The sequence below is a fragment of the Oncorhynchus clarkii genome, chromosome 25 (genome assembly GCF_045791955.1).
Source record: "Oncorhynchus clarkii lewisi isolate Uvic-CL-2024 chromosome 25, UVic_Ocla_1.0, whole genome shotgun sequence".
NCBI classification, from domain to species: domain Eukaryota; kingdom Metazoa; phylum Chordata; class Actinopteri; order Salmoniformes; family Salmonidae; genus Oncorhynchus; species Oncorhynchus clarkii.
In genome coordinates this window covers 35,582,569-35,600,272 of record NC_092171.1, presented here as the reverse complement: position 1 = coordinate 35,600,272, position 17,704 = coordinate 35,582,569, and the positions used below count along the sequence as shown (strand labels likewise).

General features: G+C 42.0%; 2 protein-coding genes across 2 annotated transcripts; both read right to left on the bottom strand.

Moving 5' to 3' along the window:
* Positions 1-153: 153 nt before the first annotated feature.
* On the bottom strand, positions 154-11,135 carry LOC139383901 (trifunctional enzyme subunit alpha, mitochondrial-like). Its single transcript, XM_071128505.1, has 20 exons — positions 10,942-11,135; positions 10,190-10,231; positions 10,038-10,108; positions 9,066-9,199; positions 8,698-8,836; positions 7,473-7,592; positions 6,134-6,236; positions 5,831-5,953; positions 5,488-5,606; positions 5,260-5,316; positions 5,025-5,134; positions 4,608-4,742; positions 3,939-4,110; positions 3,730-3,816; positions 2,826-2,966; positions 2,611-2,679; positions 2,296-2,491; positions 1,909-2,023; positions 1,561-1,706; positions 154-855 (listed from the first exon to the last, which is right to left on the bottom strand). The coding sequence occupies exons 1-20, from the start codon at positions 11,003-11,005 to the stop codon at positions 710-712; spliced, it is 2,289 nt and encodes a 762-aa protein (XP_070984606.1). The 5' UTR covers positions 11,006-11,135; the 3' UTR covers positions 154-709.
* A 3,791-nt stretch (positions 11,136-14,926) lies between these two features.
* LOC139383632 (proton-coupled zinc antiporter SLC30A1-like) lies at positions 14,927-17,169 on the bottom strand. The gene is made up of 2 exons (XM_071128178.1): positions 16,599-17,169; positions 14,927-15,855 (listed from the first exon to the last, which is right to left on the bottom strand). The coding sequence occupies exons 1-2, from the start codon at positions 17,167-17,169 to the stop codon at positions 14,927-14,929; spliced, it is 1,500 nt and encodes a 499-aa protein (XP_070984279.1).
* Between the last annotated feature and the right edge of the window lie 535 nt (positions 17,170-17,704).

Genomic DNA, 17,704 nt, shown 5'->3' with positions numbered 1-17,704 from the left:
CAACAAAACGAATTGGATTAAAGCGAAACCTTGTAAACAGGTGTAGCCTAATGCAATTATTTAATACATGTGATTTAATAGGCATAACAAATTAACCGATTAGCACAACATTTTCATTAATTGAAAATAAAGAATATACATAAGGCATGTGAATGTACTTCAATATCATTATTTATTAATTTACTGGCTCTAAATATTAAATACATCACTGCCCAAACCATGGCATAAAGACCAAAAAAATCATAAATGTAAAAAAGAAAAGAAACATTCACCTCAGATGAATAAACATGACTGAACAGCCCAAGACTGGTCACTTATGAAAGCTGAAATGGCACCCTATGTAGTGATCCTGGTCAAAAGGAGTCCACTTTTGAGATGAAGACATGGATTTAACTTTACATTGAGAAGACTAGGATTGCCAGTTGGGTCTACACCTGCCTCAGATGGATATTACAGCAGAATTTTATTTTTAAAAAAAAGGGAACTTTCAAATCATGTTAAAACATAAAAATAAAAAAAACACCCCTCAAAAAAAGAACTGTTAGTTATGAACTTGAAACATTTTGATTTGTAAAAACAGGCCCCTCATGATTTCTCTTCTGCAAACTTTAAAGAAATAAGCACTGAGCTTAAGTTAACAGACAAATACACAGCCTAGGCACATTCTAATGGCAGCCTGCTATTAGATGGTATCAGTAGATGATGAAAGTCACTTGTGGAATCGCTTGTTGGAGTCCTTGGCGTGATCCAGCAGTAGCTGACAGGGGGTGAAGTGGTTGCCGTAAACCTCCTCATACCTCCTCATCTTCTCTACTAGCTTATCGGCACCGAAGGTATCCACAAACCGGAAAGGACCTGAACAGAGAAGGTTAAAAACGTTTGTAGGATTCAATCTTTCAAAAGGACAAATAATGGATAGCATGATATCAGATAGCTGTCCAAAATACCGAAATTCAATAAATCAAATTTAGTCAAGTCCGGTTCCACAAACTGGAATGGACTAAACAGGGAAGTTGAAAGAAAAGTCCTAATTGTAGCACAACAAAAAGGCTGTGCCGGCTGTTAAACCTGAAAAGAGTTCAGCAACGCATGCAATGTCATTAGAGCTGTTTATGCTTATGTCATGTGATCATCCTGTATGTGTGGCTGGCTCAGCTGGTAAAAGGTCATGGGTTCAATTTCCACAGGGATTAGATACATAGCAAAAATGTATGCAGTCACTACACTGTAAGTGGTATATAGTATAAGACCAGTGGAGGCTGAAGGGAGGACAGCTCATAATAAAATGGCCAGAATGGAGTAAATGGAATCAAACATGGTTCATGTTTGATGCCATTCCATCCACTCCATTCTAACCATTATTTTGAGCCGTCTAGAGAAGGAACATTTAAGCTCCACTGTTGATTTTCATTCTTGTCCTTTAGTCAGGGACCAACTTAGACCTGGAACACTGGTTGGTGCAATTCATTATCAGAATTAATTATAGAACAGCAACCCAGCAGTACTCCGTCCGGACCTCCAGACTCATTTGAATACCCTTGCTATAGAGTTAATCCCTACCTCCAAGGCAGGGGGGGAATCCCAGTCCGAACACAGCGCCTATATCTCCCTCTACGGGGCCGTTCAGGATCCCCTCCTGCAGACACATCACTGCCTCGTTCACGAACCGCGAGACCAGACGGTACTGGACATCAGAGTCTGAAGACCTGGAGAAAAAAGACCCAGACGGTTAAGTGGTGGTGTGGAGAGTAGATGATCCTGTGTGGCTCAGTTGGTAAGAGGGTTGAGCTAGCAAATGCCATTCCCACTGGGATCACACACACAAAACATGTATGCATTCACTGTACTGCAAGTCACTTTACAGCAAGTCACTTTAGAGGAGACATTTCCACAGTGGTTGCGACTTACACTGAAGGGTTTGGTGTCAACTTGAATTTTTCCAGGAGGTCGTCAATATCGGGGTTGACATCTTTGCTTTTGAGTCCTGGCGTATACACGTAGCAGCCCTTTCCTGATTTGCGGCCTGTTGATGGAAAAAACATCTAATTGGGTATCAGATAAAAACCAATGAGGATCATGCGCTTCCCATTACATCATTTTTCTCCCAAAATTTCCTTGATTCTTCACATACTCTCCTTCTCAAACCTCATTGGTGGAGAAGTTCCAAAGTTCCGCCCCTCTTACCTTCTCCTCCAATGTATTAAGAAAGCAAGATGAAGGGATGCAAGAAATCGAGGGAAGTTTAAAACATTTAGAAAGAGTCTTTGTCTCAAAGTCCTACAAACAAGAATTTACCCTTGAATCCTCTCTCCACCATAGTCTTCAGCACGTCAACGTTTCCACCGCCGAACCTGGAGCCGAATGCTTTGCCGAGGTCCTCAGCCACATGGGCAGCCACGTCAATGCCCACCTCATCAGCCAGTGTAGCTGCACCCACTGGGAACCCAAAACCTGTGGTCAGGGCATCCAGCTTCTTGGGGTTAACACCCTCCTGAGAACACACACACACAGAGCACAGAAATACAGGTACATTATTTGAGTTTTTTGGAGACAATACCCACGCCATTCCAACATTGTAGATGAAGAGACAGTGTATGTGACAACACTAACCTGTAGTACTCGCACTGCTTCAGCTAACATAGGAGCCAGACACCTGGTGGTGTAGAACCCAGGTCCATCCTGCAAACAAGCACAAGTTATTATAGGCCCATGAAAAGCACTACAGTATACACTATATCAAATTCATGTATTAGTGTCGTTATGTTAATCAACAAGCTAAGGGAGAACATGGGAAGTGGGCACTGAGCAGAAGCGCGCGCACTCACTCCGACAACGATGATGACTTTCCCCTGCTTCAGGCCTACAGCAACAGCAGAGGCAGTGGTGTCTTTAGAGGTCTTATCGGTCGTGATGATCTCCAACAGCTGCATCTTGTCCACTGGAGAGAAGTAGTGCATACCAATAACCTACAGGAATAGAAGATACAACTCTAGGTATTGCAATGGCTCCAGTTATACAGGCAAAACTACTCGGTGGCCTTGTGGTTAGTGTCCACCCAGAGATTGGGGGACAGGAGGACCTGCCTTCTCTCTGCTTGGCACTCTGTATTAAAGGGATTTTGGCAATGAGGCACTTCATCTACTGACCCAGAGTCAGATTAACTAGTGGATAAATGTTTGTCTCGGGGGTGTCCAGTATGAAGGAAGTTAGAGGAAGTTTTGCGAGCCAATGCTAACTAGCATTAGCACAATGGCGAAGTCTACAGATATCTGCTAACAGATACCATAGACTTCCAGTCATTATGCTAACCCTAGTTAGCAATTGCGCTAGCAAGCAACTTTCTTCAAACTGCCTGCATAGACAAACATTTTATCGACCAGTTCACCCAACTCTGGGGAAATAGACAAAATCCCAAAGTATCCCTTTAAGGAGGTGATTGGGGGTAAGGCCCTGAAACAGACTAGCATCCTGTCCAGGAGGTGTACTTGTACATCAAGCTGCCTCACGTGACAGAAACAGGAGATTGGCTGCTGCCTCTATGGGATGTTCTGGCTTGGACATGGCTTACTTATACAGAGACAATAACCAGCCCAAAGCACACAAAACATGTAGCCTGAGAGGTTATTGTGGACAAAGGGATTCTAGTGAGTGGTTTGAATCTGGCTTGAAGGAGCAATAAGGCCTTTTTTAACAGGAATGTTAATCCCATTGAACTCTTACTAAACCTACCTTTTCTGGCCTCATGCTAGCAGCAGCAATATCTTTGATGGGGAGAGCAGACGTGTTGGTGGCAAATATACAGTGAGGTGGAATCACCTGTAATCAGAAAAAAAAGTTAATTTAGAACAATGTTTTCCAATAAGAAACGCTTATTTTAGTTTTGTATTAGAAAAAGCTTTCTGTTGTGTGCCCTAATTTTAAAATTCTGCACTACTTACAGCTTCCACCTCCTTGATGACTCGGTGTTTGATGTTGATGTCCTCAAACACAGCTTCGATGACCATGTCAGCCTTCTCAAAACCACTGTAGTCCAACTGGCCAGTTAAACTGGACAGTGTGGAGTCCCTCTCAAATGACGTGATGGCCTTCTTTTTGATTTTGTCATTGAGGCTGGTGATGAAAGTGAGGGCAGGTTTAATCTCTGTACTAGCTACCCAATCAACATTTATGTTAAGTCTGTCGAGAGAGATTAGGGCAGGTTCAACAATATTTAGTTTCTTCTTTATCAACAACTCCAGCTATGCTTTAAGGGTCAGATCCCCAGACACAGATTAAGCCTAGTCCTGGACTAAAATGCAATCTCTTAATCTGTAGGAAACCGTTCCTAGGAGTTTAACCCCCAATATGCCAGACAGCCAGAAGATTGTGTAGCTGAAATAGTCAATAGCTAATTAGTGGTGCGCTATTCGTCTTTCTGTATAGACCGACAGCAACTTCTGGTGCTTCATTATATATTCTGATTGACTGGCTTGTTCTTGTTTCAGGAAACTAAATAATACATTAAATCAGATATATCTGGCCATTACAACAAATTAAAGACTTCTGACCAAATACATAGTTACTGCACCGTGCCTTTGTAGGGCAGTAATGCGCTCTGGTAAACCCACCCTTTGTAGACCTGCTGCTGACCCCTGCTCAACCCTTCCACGGTGGTGTCCTTCAGGACAGTGTGGATGCCCTTGTCCACAGTCACCTGGGCAATGCCTGCACCCATCAGACCTGCCCCCAAGATAGCCAGGTTCCTGGTGGATGCAGAATGAAGAAAAAGGCTGTTACAATAGAATGGAATTATTGTCCACCAAGGATTCCCACCCCCCAAATCATTTTGTTTGTACCATATCTCCAGTTACAAGGTTAATGTCATGACCTCTCTAATAATGAAATCAGTATAAGTGGTTTGATCTTCAAGAAACTCTGAATCATCTGACCAGTATTACAATATTTGTAATAAGGTTTGCATTTTTCACTGATTGAAACATGAAAATAGCTATTTAACTGGTTTTGGGTCAAAGGTCATCACTTACTTGACCGGTCTCTCAGGGACTCCAAAGCGGTTCTTCTTGCATGCCACTTGGCCATGGTAAAGTCCAATCAGGGCATGTGATTCAGAAGTCATTGCCAGTTTGCCAAAGTTCTGTAAAGAATGAATAAGAAAGATAAAACAGTGACTGAAAGAAACCATGTTCCATACAAAACCATTACATTTACTGATAAGCATATGATTCAGAAATGTATTAAACTCAATGTATACTCTCTGACCTGTGCTTCTGCCAAATAGCCAGAATCTGGGCCCTGTTCCAAGCCAGTCTTCACACTCTGAGGGAGAGAGTGGAACAAATAGAAATATTTTTCAATAGAACCATGAGAAAGAAGTTTCATCTGGAGCTCTGTGTCAATTTTTTGCAAAATTGCTGCCAATTCATATACTTCACTCACTAAAAATCAGTAGATATGTAGATAAGATAAGTAGATATGTCAAAGTCCTACCTCAATGATTTTCAAGGGGGCAGGATACAGTCCCTTGCTCATCTTCATGACTTTGCCATTAACATTTTTGTAGATCTGTTGCCGCACAAACGCAATGCCCATTACGTAGTCTTGGACTTCTGCAGAGGGAGGAGAGAAAAACAAAATCCCAAAAAAGGTTGTGTACATGCATAAAAACAAGGACTGAAAGTGTGATGTAACATATTGTAAAAGGTTGAAAAACAACAAACATGAGAAGCTTACAATTCTAAACCTGCCTTCATATTAAATATATAGTAGAGTCTTTTTTTGCACTATACCAAGAGCACTGTATTTCTACATGGTACTGGCCTCTAATACTTACTCTGCATCATGCCTTTCTTCTTGGTGAGCAAGATCTTCTTGTGGACAATTCCTCTGGCACACTGTATGGCAACCTCCTCCAGGTACTCAATGGTCCTCTCCTCTGGACTCTTCAATCCAGGTCCTGGAATATCAAAGAGAGGGCTCAATAAGCAGCAGTTAAGACACCTTCACTGACAGTATCTAACCTGGAAACAATTTCCAGCTATTGTAATCTCAGAACATTCTATGAATACTGGTATGCTCTTATCAGTAACTTTTATTGATTATAATATTGATTGCATTAGTGCAGTGGTTACTATACCTAGTGGGTCCACTAGCTGATGGACCAGACCCATCTTCTTGGCTTTGTCTGCCTTGATGTTTCTTCCTGTCAGCATCATGTCAAAGGCACCAGGAATACCGACCTGAAGAGAACATATTTTACACTACTAAGACAGCATTCCGTTTATTTTTAACTGCTGACAACAAATCAAGAAAATTAAACACTACTACTACAACAGGCAAAGAGTGCTACAAATCAGATCAATGTATTAAAAAAACACTGTAGCATTATGCAGTAGAGTCAGTGTACATACTGTAGTGACTTAGTTTCACTCGACCAATATCACTGAAACACAACACTGACCAAAAATAAACACAACATGTAGGGTTGGTCCCGTGTTTCATGAGCCAAAAGAAAAGATCCCAGAAATGTCACAAATTGTGTGCATCTCCATTAGTGAGCATTTCTCCTATGCCAAGTTCCAGCCACCTGACAGGTGTGGCATATCAAGAAGCTGATTAAACAGGTGCACCTTGTGCGGGCGACAATAAAAGGCAACTAGAATGTGCAGTTTCACACGACACAATGTCACAGATGTCTCAAGTTGAGGGAGCGTGCAATTGGCCTGCTGACTGCAGGAATGTCCACCAGAGCGGTTGCCAGAAAATGGAATGTTAATTTCTCTACCACAAACCAACTCGAACGTCGTTTTAGATCATTTGGCAGTACGTCCAACCGGCCTCACAAAACCTCAGACCATGTGTAACCAGGCCTGCCCAAGACCTCCACAGCAGTCTTCTTCACCTGCAGGATCGTCTGAGTCCAGCCAGCCGGACAGCTGATGAAACTGTGGGTTTGCACAACCAAAGAATTTCTGTACAACCTATCAGAAACCATCTCAGAGAAGCTCATCTGCGTGCTCGTCATCCTCACCAGGGTGTTGACCTGAATGCAGTTCGGCGTCGTAACAGACTTCAGTAGGCAAATGCTCACCTTCAATGGTACACTGGCACGCTGGAGAAATGTGCTCTTCACGGGTGAATCCCGGTTTCAACTGTACCGGGCAGATAGTGCGTATGCAGTCGTGTGGGCGAGCAGTTTACTGACGTCAACGTTGTGAACCACGGTGGCGGTGTTGGGGTTATGGTATAGGCAGGCATAAGCTACGGACAACGAACACAATTGCATTTTAACGGTGGCAATTTGAATGTACAGAGATACCGTGACGAGATCCTGAGGCCCCATTGTTGTGCCATTCACCCCCCACCATCACCTCATGTTTCAGCATGATAATGCACAGCCCCATGCCGCAAAGATATTTTACTGTGCTGTTCAGGTAGGGTTTCTGAACGTATAAAGTATTTTTCCAGATACTGACCATCTTAGGGAGTCTCTGTGTTCCTCCAGCTCCAGGTAGAAGACCAAGCATCACCTCAGGGGTTCCCAGCACGGTCTTCTTACTCTTAGTAGCAACTCTGTACTGGCAGGCGATGGCAAACTAAAGACAATACATTGAAACATAACGTTAAGAAAATCAATAACTTTGAAAGAAAGGAAGTCAAATGTCTTGTTGCCCGAGATTATTTTGTAATTTGTTACGATACTGAGTAATACTAGACAAGGTAAAATTGTGGGACTTGCTTTAGCTCTTTAAAAGTATTTTTTTGTGGTAGTGGAAGAAGTGTTCTGATTATAGATTTGAAAAGCAGACTAAGATGCCATACATTGTAGGGAAAGTGGTCAACATTTTAACACAAAATGTGAAGGGATATTTTGGCAATGAAGCCCTTTACTTACCCCGAGTTAGATGAACTCGTGGATACCTTGTGTGCAGTTTGAAGGAAGTTGCTTGCTAGATGTTACCATAGACATCAGGTCATTGTGCTAATGCTAGTTAGCATTGGCTCACAAAACTACCTCCAACTTCCTTCATACAGGATGCAGAGACATAAATGGTATCCACAAGTTGATCTGACTCTGGGGAAATAAAGGGCTTCATTGCCTAATTCCTGAAGTATGGCTTTAAAAAAAAGTAGCCCTTTAAAAGGTTAGATTAAATGTAGTTGATGCAGTTACTAAAACTGCTGTATCTTTTGATCAGTAGAATATATTTCTGTTCCGATTTAAGATTTGATTAGCAGAGAAGTAGACCAAGATGTCATGCCCTCTAAATATTTGTCTACGTTGTTGGGAAAGTGGTCAGAAGCCGGTGTCAAGTCACAATAGGCCTTTTCACATTGCTTTGTCCTTAGCCCCAGGCAGCCCCAGGCTGTCCTTAGCCCCAGGCTGTCCTTAGCCCCAGGCTGTCCTTAGCCCCAGGCTGTCCTTAGCCCCAGGCTGTCCTTAGCCCCAGGCTGTCCTTAGCCCCAGGCTGTCCTTAGCCCCAGGCTGTCCTTAGCCCCAGGCTAGGCTATGAATCCTTGGCAATTTGCTGAGGCAATATTACAGCAACATTTTAAAATTGTTTCTAACGGAGTAGCATGCCAAATAAAAAGTTTATGGTATGACAAAGATTTAAACTGGGACGTTTGCTGTTGCAAGTCGCTTAGAATAGTATTTTCTCAATGATGATGTATTAGTGAAAAGGAAGTCATTTTGTTCACCTCTAAGCCGCCTCCTAAGCAGGAGCCGTTGATGGCCGCAACAATGGGCTTGGGCGATTTCTCAATCCTCTCAAACATCTTCTGTCCCTCCTGAGATAGCTTTGTGACCTCCTCGGAGGTGTTACAGGCCTGGATCATGCTGCAAAGGAGAGACATGGAAATTAGGACCCTAGAACACCCAAACCTTGCATAGTGGTGAAATGCACTACGCTAGACTGATATGCAACATTGAGAATCATGTAAACCTGAACTAGGTTCTACTTTCTAATCCGAGTACAGCATTTTAATTACACAGCATGTAAGCCAAGGTGGCACCAAATATTAACATTTATATATTTATATCATATAATGTGAAAGGTGTGACTGACTTGATGTCAGCTCCTGCAATGAAGCAGCCAGGCTTGGAGGAGATGAGGACAGCACTCTGGACTGCATCGTTGGCCAAGACCTCATTAAATACTTCTATCATCTCATTTTGCATCCGGACCGACAGAGTGTTGACCTGCAAAAACATAGATAGACATACAATACTGGGGCCTCCTGAGTGGTGCAGCGGTCTAACACGGAACCCAAACCGGCTGCGCGCGTGCGCCATCGTGCATACATTTATTTTGTTCCCCACACCAAACGCAGGTTAAAATATCAAAACAAACTCTGAACCAATGACAATTTGGGGACAGGTCAAAAAGCATTAAACATGTATGGCAATTTAGCTAGGTAGCTTGCTGTTGCTAGCTAATTTGTCCAGGGATATAAACATTGAGTTGTGCATTTCAGGTAAAATAACAAGGTCTTCTACTTCGACAATTAATCCACACATAAAACAGCCAACCAAATTGTTTCTAGTCATCTCTCCTCCTTCCAGGCTTTTTCATCTTTGAACTTATGGTGATTGGCATCTACACTTTTACCACGACAGTCAGGCAAAACATTTCGTCTTTCAATCCCCCACGTGGGTATAACCAATGAGGAAATGGCACGTGGGTACATGCTTCTATAAACCAATGAGGAGATGGGAGAGGCAGGACTTTCAGCGCGATCTGCGTCAGAAATAGAAAGGAGTTTTATTTTAGCCCTTGGCATCGCAGACGCCCGTTCGCGTGCGAGAGCAGTGGGGGTGCAATAATTGAATAAAATGGATTTCTACATTTATTTTGCGACGCACGCGAAGTGTCCGGTCTGGTCAGCATGTAAGGCGCTGCATTGCAGTGCTTGAGGGGTCACTACAGACCCGGGTTCAATCCCATAGGGCAGTTTAAAAAGGGATTTATAAATACATTAGATAGATTGAAATTTGATTGGTACTGTATATGGAAAATGTATTTTTTAAAATACATTACCTTAGAATTTGGGTCATTCATCCGAATGACCGCCACATCCTCTTTCACTTCATAGTTGACATGGGTTCGGGCTAAGAAGAAAGAGAGATCAAATGAACTCCATACTTCTATTTTATAATCAAGTTATTATCACAAGTAGTGGTTCAACTTACCTGACATGGCAAGGGCAACTGAAAAGGTACGGCATGAGATACCTAAAAATACAAAATAAGAAGAGGGTTAATGTTAACTAAATTCAATACATTAGCTACTGATAAGGAGCTAGCTAGCAAAAACTAGCTAAGGTTGAGGGGGTGTGTCTCTGTAGGGAGTGAAATATTTAGGCCACGCTTTATTTATTCTAGGCCTGCAACAGATAACTCATGGGGGGGGGGGGGGTTGTCTGACCTCAAAGACAGACACTGAACTTTCACCTAGATTCCCAGTCTACACAGCAAATTAGACAATGACAACGGGAAGCATCTAATCAAGAAAACAATTAAATTGAATGGAAAGTTTGATTTTAGCGATGGGTGGGTGTTCATATCTAGACTAACGTTAACTAAGTTATTTAACTTAATTCATGTGACGTAGCTAGTTTGCTCACTCGGTGAAAGTTCACTCGCATCGGTTAACTGCTAACTATCTAGCCATCTTAATCTTAGTTAATGAATTACAAATAGGGACCTAAAGCCAGATGTGTGTACCAGTAAAGTTGCGTTGCTAAATTAGTTAGTAAACTGTGTTAGCTAGCTACCGGTAGACTTCTGACAGCTAAGTTAATGTTTGCTAGCCAAGTTAGCTGCACCATTAGCACTAGCTAGCATCTCAGACAGTAGAAAGGCGCCGGTTTACAAAATGTGGCTGAACAATCGAATAACATTTGACTTTGGCATCAATTGCACACACTTCAACACAATTTTACCTGAGAGGACATATCGCCTTGCTGTAATTCTGGACAGCGCACCCAGGGCTCGAACACCAGCCATTTTAGGAGGTCAAGAACACCGAAACAACCTGACTGCTGACAACCAATGATTTATAGATACACTAGATGACTATTAAGGGGGCGCAGTGTTAAAGACACCGTGCCTCCATCTTGGCACTCCCCCACGTTGTAAAAAAATGATTTGGAAGCTATAGAAATGCATTTCTTAATTTCTACATTCGTTTTTGCCACATTTATTTTTTTACAGACACATTCATCCATACTTTTAAATTATATTATGTGAGCTGAACATAAATATATATATATAAGCATTTTCCTTTAAGTATATATTTTTAGAAATGAATAATGTTACTGTCCCCACTACAACAACAAAAATAGCTAAATACATGTATTTTTTGTCTTTGAAACATTTAATTAAAATACTGTAGAATTCCATTCGTTCCCATGGACGACTGCTTCTACCGGGGAGTGACAATATGGCCGAACGGTGGCTTCAATCCAGGGTTTATATACTTCAACGCCGACAACGGAAAGACATGCGGGAGCACATGACAGAGGTGGTGGGGGTTTATTCCAAAACCATATCCATTCCTCATATTTGTTTTAATAGGGACGATGAACGAACCGGAGCTAATTTATTTCCGGGTTTTTTGAACTACAAACTGTCGAGCTCTTATGATCAGTGCACAATCCAATAATTTATAAATACACTAGATGACCAATAGGGGGCACTGTGTTGAAGCCACCGCGCCTTTGTCTTGGCACTCCCTCACCATTGAAAATCATATTTTGGAAGCTATAGAAATGCATTTATTAATGTCTACATTCATTTTTCAACGCGTATACTATTAAAGACACCTTAATGCATAGTTTTAAATTATATTATATGAGATAAACATACAGATAAAACATGAAATAATATACAAAAACATTTGCCTTGTTCACATTGGCAGTTTGAAGTGACTCATATCCAATTTTTTGGCATATCCGATTTGTATCTGTTATTTTTCTGGAAGTCTGAACAGCATAAAGCCACAATGAATCGGATATCTCAAGCCACATTTCAAACCACCTTACAAATCTTATCCCTGGCCATGCGACTTGTGTCTGAATGGTCAAATCTGCCCTCAAGTGTTTTTTGGAGTGTTATTTGGCATATCTTGTTGCTTGCTAGTTACTCTGTTGACAGTTTGACAAGAACATGAAGTGGTAGCTAAGTAGCTTGTTAATTGTTTACAAACAAATTCATAAATGTGCTAGAAAGCTAAATAGCTACCTACTGTAGCTAGTTGAATGCTGTGGCTAGCTTAAAATGACTTGTTTTGAAAGTTGGATCATCTTATCCTTTGAGGCTTTAAATGTGTTCTTACACTACGATTTTGAACATTCACAGCAACTGGGAAATGACCATGGTAGGCATTGTTGTCATATAGCTGCTACATAACTCCTTAGTCTGTTGAGGCCCTAGCAGACAGGCGAGACGTAAAATTATTTATATTGTCAGAAAAATGTGTATCATTTTGACACTTGTAGCTGATATGTGCAACAAATCATGAACGGTTATGAAAAAATGTAACATTCATCATTTCACATCATTTCAATAATTTTGAAGGGGCATGTTTTGAAGGGGCATGTTGGACCTATCCTTAAAATAATAGGTATTTTCTAATAGAATGCTGTGAAAGACACTAGTGTTGTCTTTATACTCAGTGGGCCACTATGGTGATTATGTCAAGTTTTGATCCTTGAGCATAGACACACATTCCTACCTGTTGTATGTGTCGAACTGCTTTGCTTTATCTTGGCCAGGTCGCAGTTGCAAATGAGAACTTGTTCTCAACTAGCCTACCTGGTTAAATAAAGGTGAAATAAATCAAATAAATAAATACTCACAGATAGAAACAGGTACAATTTGTACAGAACAGAGTTTAATATTTTCAAACTGTTGCTTAGCAAGTGTTAAAGTGATAACAGTTTAAGAAAATAAGGAGGTATTTAGTCCTTGCCTCTTGGGTTATGCGTGTGTGTGTGAGTATGTGTGTGCATGTGTGTGCGTGCGTGTGTGTGTCAGACCCTGAGAACAGTGTACAGTAGTATCTGAATCCTTACAGCTGAGACTGGTCTCTGTTTGTCTGTATTGTTGTAAATACAGTGACCTAATTGCTGGCACAATTCTAAGAGTTGCATACTCAAGTTGCCTGCAAAGCCTACAGACACAACGGTGACTTACTATTCAATGACAAAATCAGCTAAAGAGCTCATGAAGCCATGGCAGATGTCACAACTCTCCTGTGACGTTCTGAATAATCCTTCCAAGTTGAATCCACCAGAGGGGGACTGTCATTACTCTCCTGTGACGATCTGAATAATCCTTCCAAGTTGAATCCACCAGAGGGGGACTGTCATAACTCTCCTGTGACGATCTGAATAATCCTTCCAAGTTGAATCCACCAGAGGGGGACTGTCATAACTCTCCTGTGACGATCTGAAGGATCAGGTTACAGTGGGTCCTCTCTACAGCGTGTTCTCTCTCGTAGAGGGGAATGTCATGACTCTCCTGTGATGATCTGAAGGATCAGGTTACAGTGGGTCCTCTCTACAGCGTGTTCTCTCTCGTAGAGGGGAATGTCATGACTCTCCTGTGATGATCTGAAGGATCAGGTTACAGTGGGTCCTCTCTACAGCGTGTTCTCTCTCGTAGAGGGGGATGTCATGACTCTCCTGTGATGATCTGAAGGATCAGGTTACAGTGGGTCCTCTCTACAGCGTGTTCTCTCTCGTAGAGGGGGAGAGCGGGAAGTCGGCTGTTTTATGGTGGTCATATAATACACTGCCCCTATGCTCTGGTGGTTAAATGGTTAATAACTAAAACTCTATAGGCCACGGAGACCATACTGCTGTAGTTTTGGCTACACGGCTGGAAATGGTTCAACTCTGAGACTATTGATCACTACAGAATAAGAGTAAATCCTAGACGTATAATTACTAGTCTGCAGCTGGAAATTATGTAAGTCTAGGACAAGAATACCGACAACCGCCGAAACATCTATTCTATGCGTCAACCACGGGTACACCTGACGTATCCATTATGAACACAACCAAAGACTTTCTGTCGATTGACTCTCCAGCAGACAGACTGGATTCCAACAGAGAAGACAACAACGACATACGGGCGTAAATATATACATTGCAATTATTCTCAAATGAGCGGGGGTCTATGTGCAAAGGATTAGCATTTCAATTAATACAATTATTAACTGTGTGTAGTGAATTAATTTTGTCTTTCCCGCTCTTTCTCAGTCCCCACCCTTCCTTTGTCTACCAAGCCGTCATATCAGCTTCGTCTGCTAGGGACTTTTTCTTTGTATCATGTAGTAACCCAGATATCTACTGTTTGTTTGTTATGTAATTCTGTGTGATTATTTACTTAGTTAGTAAATAAATAATTATGCCAATTTGTATATCGCTGATTCGTGATTTAGGCTAGGGTTCGTGCAGATATTCAAGGGTTTGTGACGTTCAGTAATGAGAACTGATGAGCTAATAATAATACATGAATGAGAATGACTAATCGATAAGATATGAAAATATCTGAAGAGTTATATTTGGGAAATTGACACTTTGTAAACATTATTTTTCTATGGTGCCCCGACTTCCTAGTTAATTAAAGTTACATGATTAGTTTAATTGCGTAATTAAATTACACAGAGAATTTATTTGATAAAATAACAGTCTTCACTTTTAATGATAGTCCAGACATGACACAGAGAATGTAATACTACTTGTTCACTCAGTCTGCACCAACTGCTTCACATAAGACACAGTAGGCAGAATATCCAGACACTAGGAATGTAGTTGGATGAGTATCACTTACGATGCCTCCTGCTGTGGCACAAAGTATACTATATAAAGTTAAATTGAACCTCTCAACATGTTTCAAGTTCCCAATGTATAATCACATTCATTGTGACTCTGAGGATTTTGCCTCTGTATAAATGGCAGCCTTGGGGCTCTGCATGGCAGTTACAGTAGCTTGATGGTCACTGCAGAGGGTGACTGTTGTATTGAGGTTGGCGTGTTGTATTGAGTGATACTGATAAGAAACAACCTCTTCTCTAACATGTCCTCCCAGTCCTGTTCTGTCAAAGTTTCCACAGCACAGCTTCGGGGCACACTGCTTCCCACAGGACAGATCACAGACGTAAATATTAGATTCAAAGTTAACAGTAACAAACTCTGGTTGAACTGTCGTGGCATGGATACCCTCATCATGAAAGAGGCCTTTGATTCGCATGGCCACATCCATGTAGGAAGCTGGGTTTAGGCATTTGATGTGTGCCGTGGCAATGATCGTGCTCCCTGCCAGCTTCCAGATGTGTAGGTCGTGGACAGCCAACACACCATCCAGGCCCCTGAGCCTCCCCAGCAGCTGGGGCATGTCTATCTGTTTAGGAACAGTCTGCAGGAGGATGAGGACTGACTCCTTCAGGAGAGGGAAGGTGGTATAGAGTAAGAAGCCCGCCATAATGATGCAGAGTGTGGGGTCGAGGTAGAGCACCCAGCAAGGGCCAGCGAGGTGCACTGTAGTCTGGGTACTACTACCAAGCATGGTGATCAGTGTAACATTGACATGTTGTTGGTGGTGGTCAGTGTAGTCGAGGCTGTTGTAGCATGGGTTGACACAGGTCTCTCCAGCATGGCAAGGCTGCCACACGTAGGTGAAGGTTAGAGCGTTGACCACAACAATTACAGAGCCGAGGGCATCACCCAGCATGTGGAGGAAGACACCCTGCATGTTGAGCTGTGAAGCAGAGTCATGATGGCTCTCGTTCCAATCCTCCAGGGTGATGTCCTTCATGTGGACCACAAGGTTGTCCTTATTGGGGATTTCTGTGGAGTATTGAACATAAAAGACCTGATTGGTGATAACATATGACATGGAGTACAATGAGTAGAATGTTAACACAAATAGACTGGTACCCAGGCTAAGCATAAGAATCCTGAATGATGAATAATACAGGCCTTTATACAAAGACCCTTCTATACGTTCTCATTTATATATGCCTACCCTCATTTTCCCTCTAACTATTAGGCTACCTTGTATTCATCTACAAACAGATTAGGGCAACAGATTAGACCAGCAGGTAGTTTAGCAGTTAAGAGCGATAGGCCAGTAAACAAAAGGTTGCTGGTTTGAATCCCTGAGCTGGTGAAAAATCTTTCAATGTGCCCTTGAGCAAGGTGTTTAACCCTAATTGCTCATGTAAGTTGCTCTGGATAAGAGTGTCTACTAAAAATGTAATACAAATGAATTTGCAGGATTGTGACCTCTGTTGGATTTTTAACTAACATGCTAGCAGTTACCATAGACTTCCAGTCATTGCGCTAACGCTAGTTAGCAACGTCCTTCAAACTGCACGCAGAGACATAAAAATGCCATCCACGAGTTCATCTGACTCTGGGCAAGTAGATAAAGGGCTTCACTGCCAAAATCCTGAAGTATCCCTTTAAACAGTGGTACATTCATTTCCCTTCACTAAACATTGTGTTAATTGATGATCACAAAGAACATTACTCATACAGCAACAATTATCAAACAACTACAGAAGAAAAGGTAAATACAACAGACATACCGTGATCTCCTCCTGGACCTGCTCTGAGATCCCCTGTCTTCAGACTGCAATCAAACAGGATAGGCCTACTGGTTTCATCGTCAAAGGATTCTCTCCCCACTCTCTCGGATTTGTGAAGTGTGTTAATTCCATGAGAGCCACCATGCGAGTGACCGTATCCTGCGTGTTCGTGGAACAACAAAAGACCGAGCAAGTTTACAAGAAGTCCCGCAGCTCCAACTCCAATAACCACTCGGGGACTTTCAATCTCGTGAGGCACTGTGAACCGCTCGCCTGCCTCAATACTGATGGTAAAGCACATGGCAGTTAGGAATACGGCGTTGACCAGAGCACCCATCACTTCTGCTCTGATCCATCCGAAAGTATTTTGACTCGTTGCTTGAGTTTTCTCAGAGAAGTGCACAGCAATCAGGGCCACAACCAGGGCAATGACACCCGGCAGCATATGGAAAGAGTATGACAGCATTGACAGGGAAGCAGTCATACGGCCGACGACAACCTCAACAATGAAAAACGCAAAAGTAATGGACAGCATGCAGAGCAGTCGGCGACGATTTCGTTCCCAAGCCATTTTCACCGCAGCAATAAAAGAGTCGAACAAAAATTGGTCGAGTATCTTCAAACTATCTTGCGAGTTGTAGTGGCAAACTAGCACCTTGGACAGCAACCAAACCGGTCGCCAGGGGCAACTTGTAGAAGCAACGGCTTGTTTCCCTCGTGCTTCATTGACCAAATGGCATGCAACCATGTTAGTAACTATATGTTCTTAAATGTGATGTTTTGGTGCCTCTAGGGTAATTCAGAAACCGGGTTGAGGACCTTATTACTGATGAATGTGTGTTTTTTTATGACCATGTTTTTCTTTTTGCTTGCATTTATATTTTGATGTGTGTATTTTCTGTAATTTATGTAATTCGGGGTTTATCTGTAAAAGAGACCTTGGTGTCAAGACTCCCTGATAAAATAAAGGTTAAATAAAATACAAAATGTTACACAACTGAAGTGGATTAGTGCTGTTTGCTGAGAGCTGATGCACCAAAATAATCATCCATTACACTTTTTGTTGCAGTATTTGATGAAGTTTCAATTTGTTAGTTCGTATAAAT

What these genes read in the sequence shown, in the direction of transcription:
- LOC139383632 (XM_071128178.1), bottom strand. Translation starts at nt 17,169, where the DNA reads ATGGCTTGGGAACGAAATCGTCGCCGACTGCTCTGCATGCTGTCCATT. An exon ending in AGGTCCAGGAGGAGATCACG is followed by an intron (nt 15,856 to 16,598) that starts GTATGTCTGTTG and finishes AATACTCCACAG; the next exon opens with AAATCCCCAATAAGGACAAC.
- LOC139383901 (XM_071128505.1), bottom strand. Translation starts at nt 11,005, where the DNA reads ATGGCTGGTGTTCGAGCCCTGGGTGCGCTGTCCAGAATTACAGCAAGG. An exon ending in GCTTAGGAGGCGGCTTAGAG is followed by an intron (nt 7,593 to 8,697) that starts GTGAACAAAATG and finishes TATTGTCTTTAG; the next exon opens with TTTGCCATCGCCTGCCAGTA. An exon ending in ATTCCCCCCCTGCCTTGGAG is followed by an intron (nt 856 to 1,560) that starts GTAGGGATTAAC and finishes TTCTCTGTTCAG; the next exon opens with GTCCTTTCCGGTTTGTGGAT.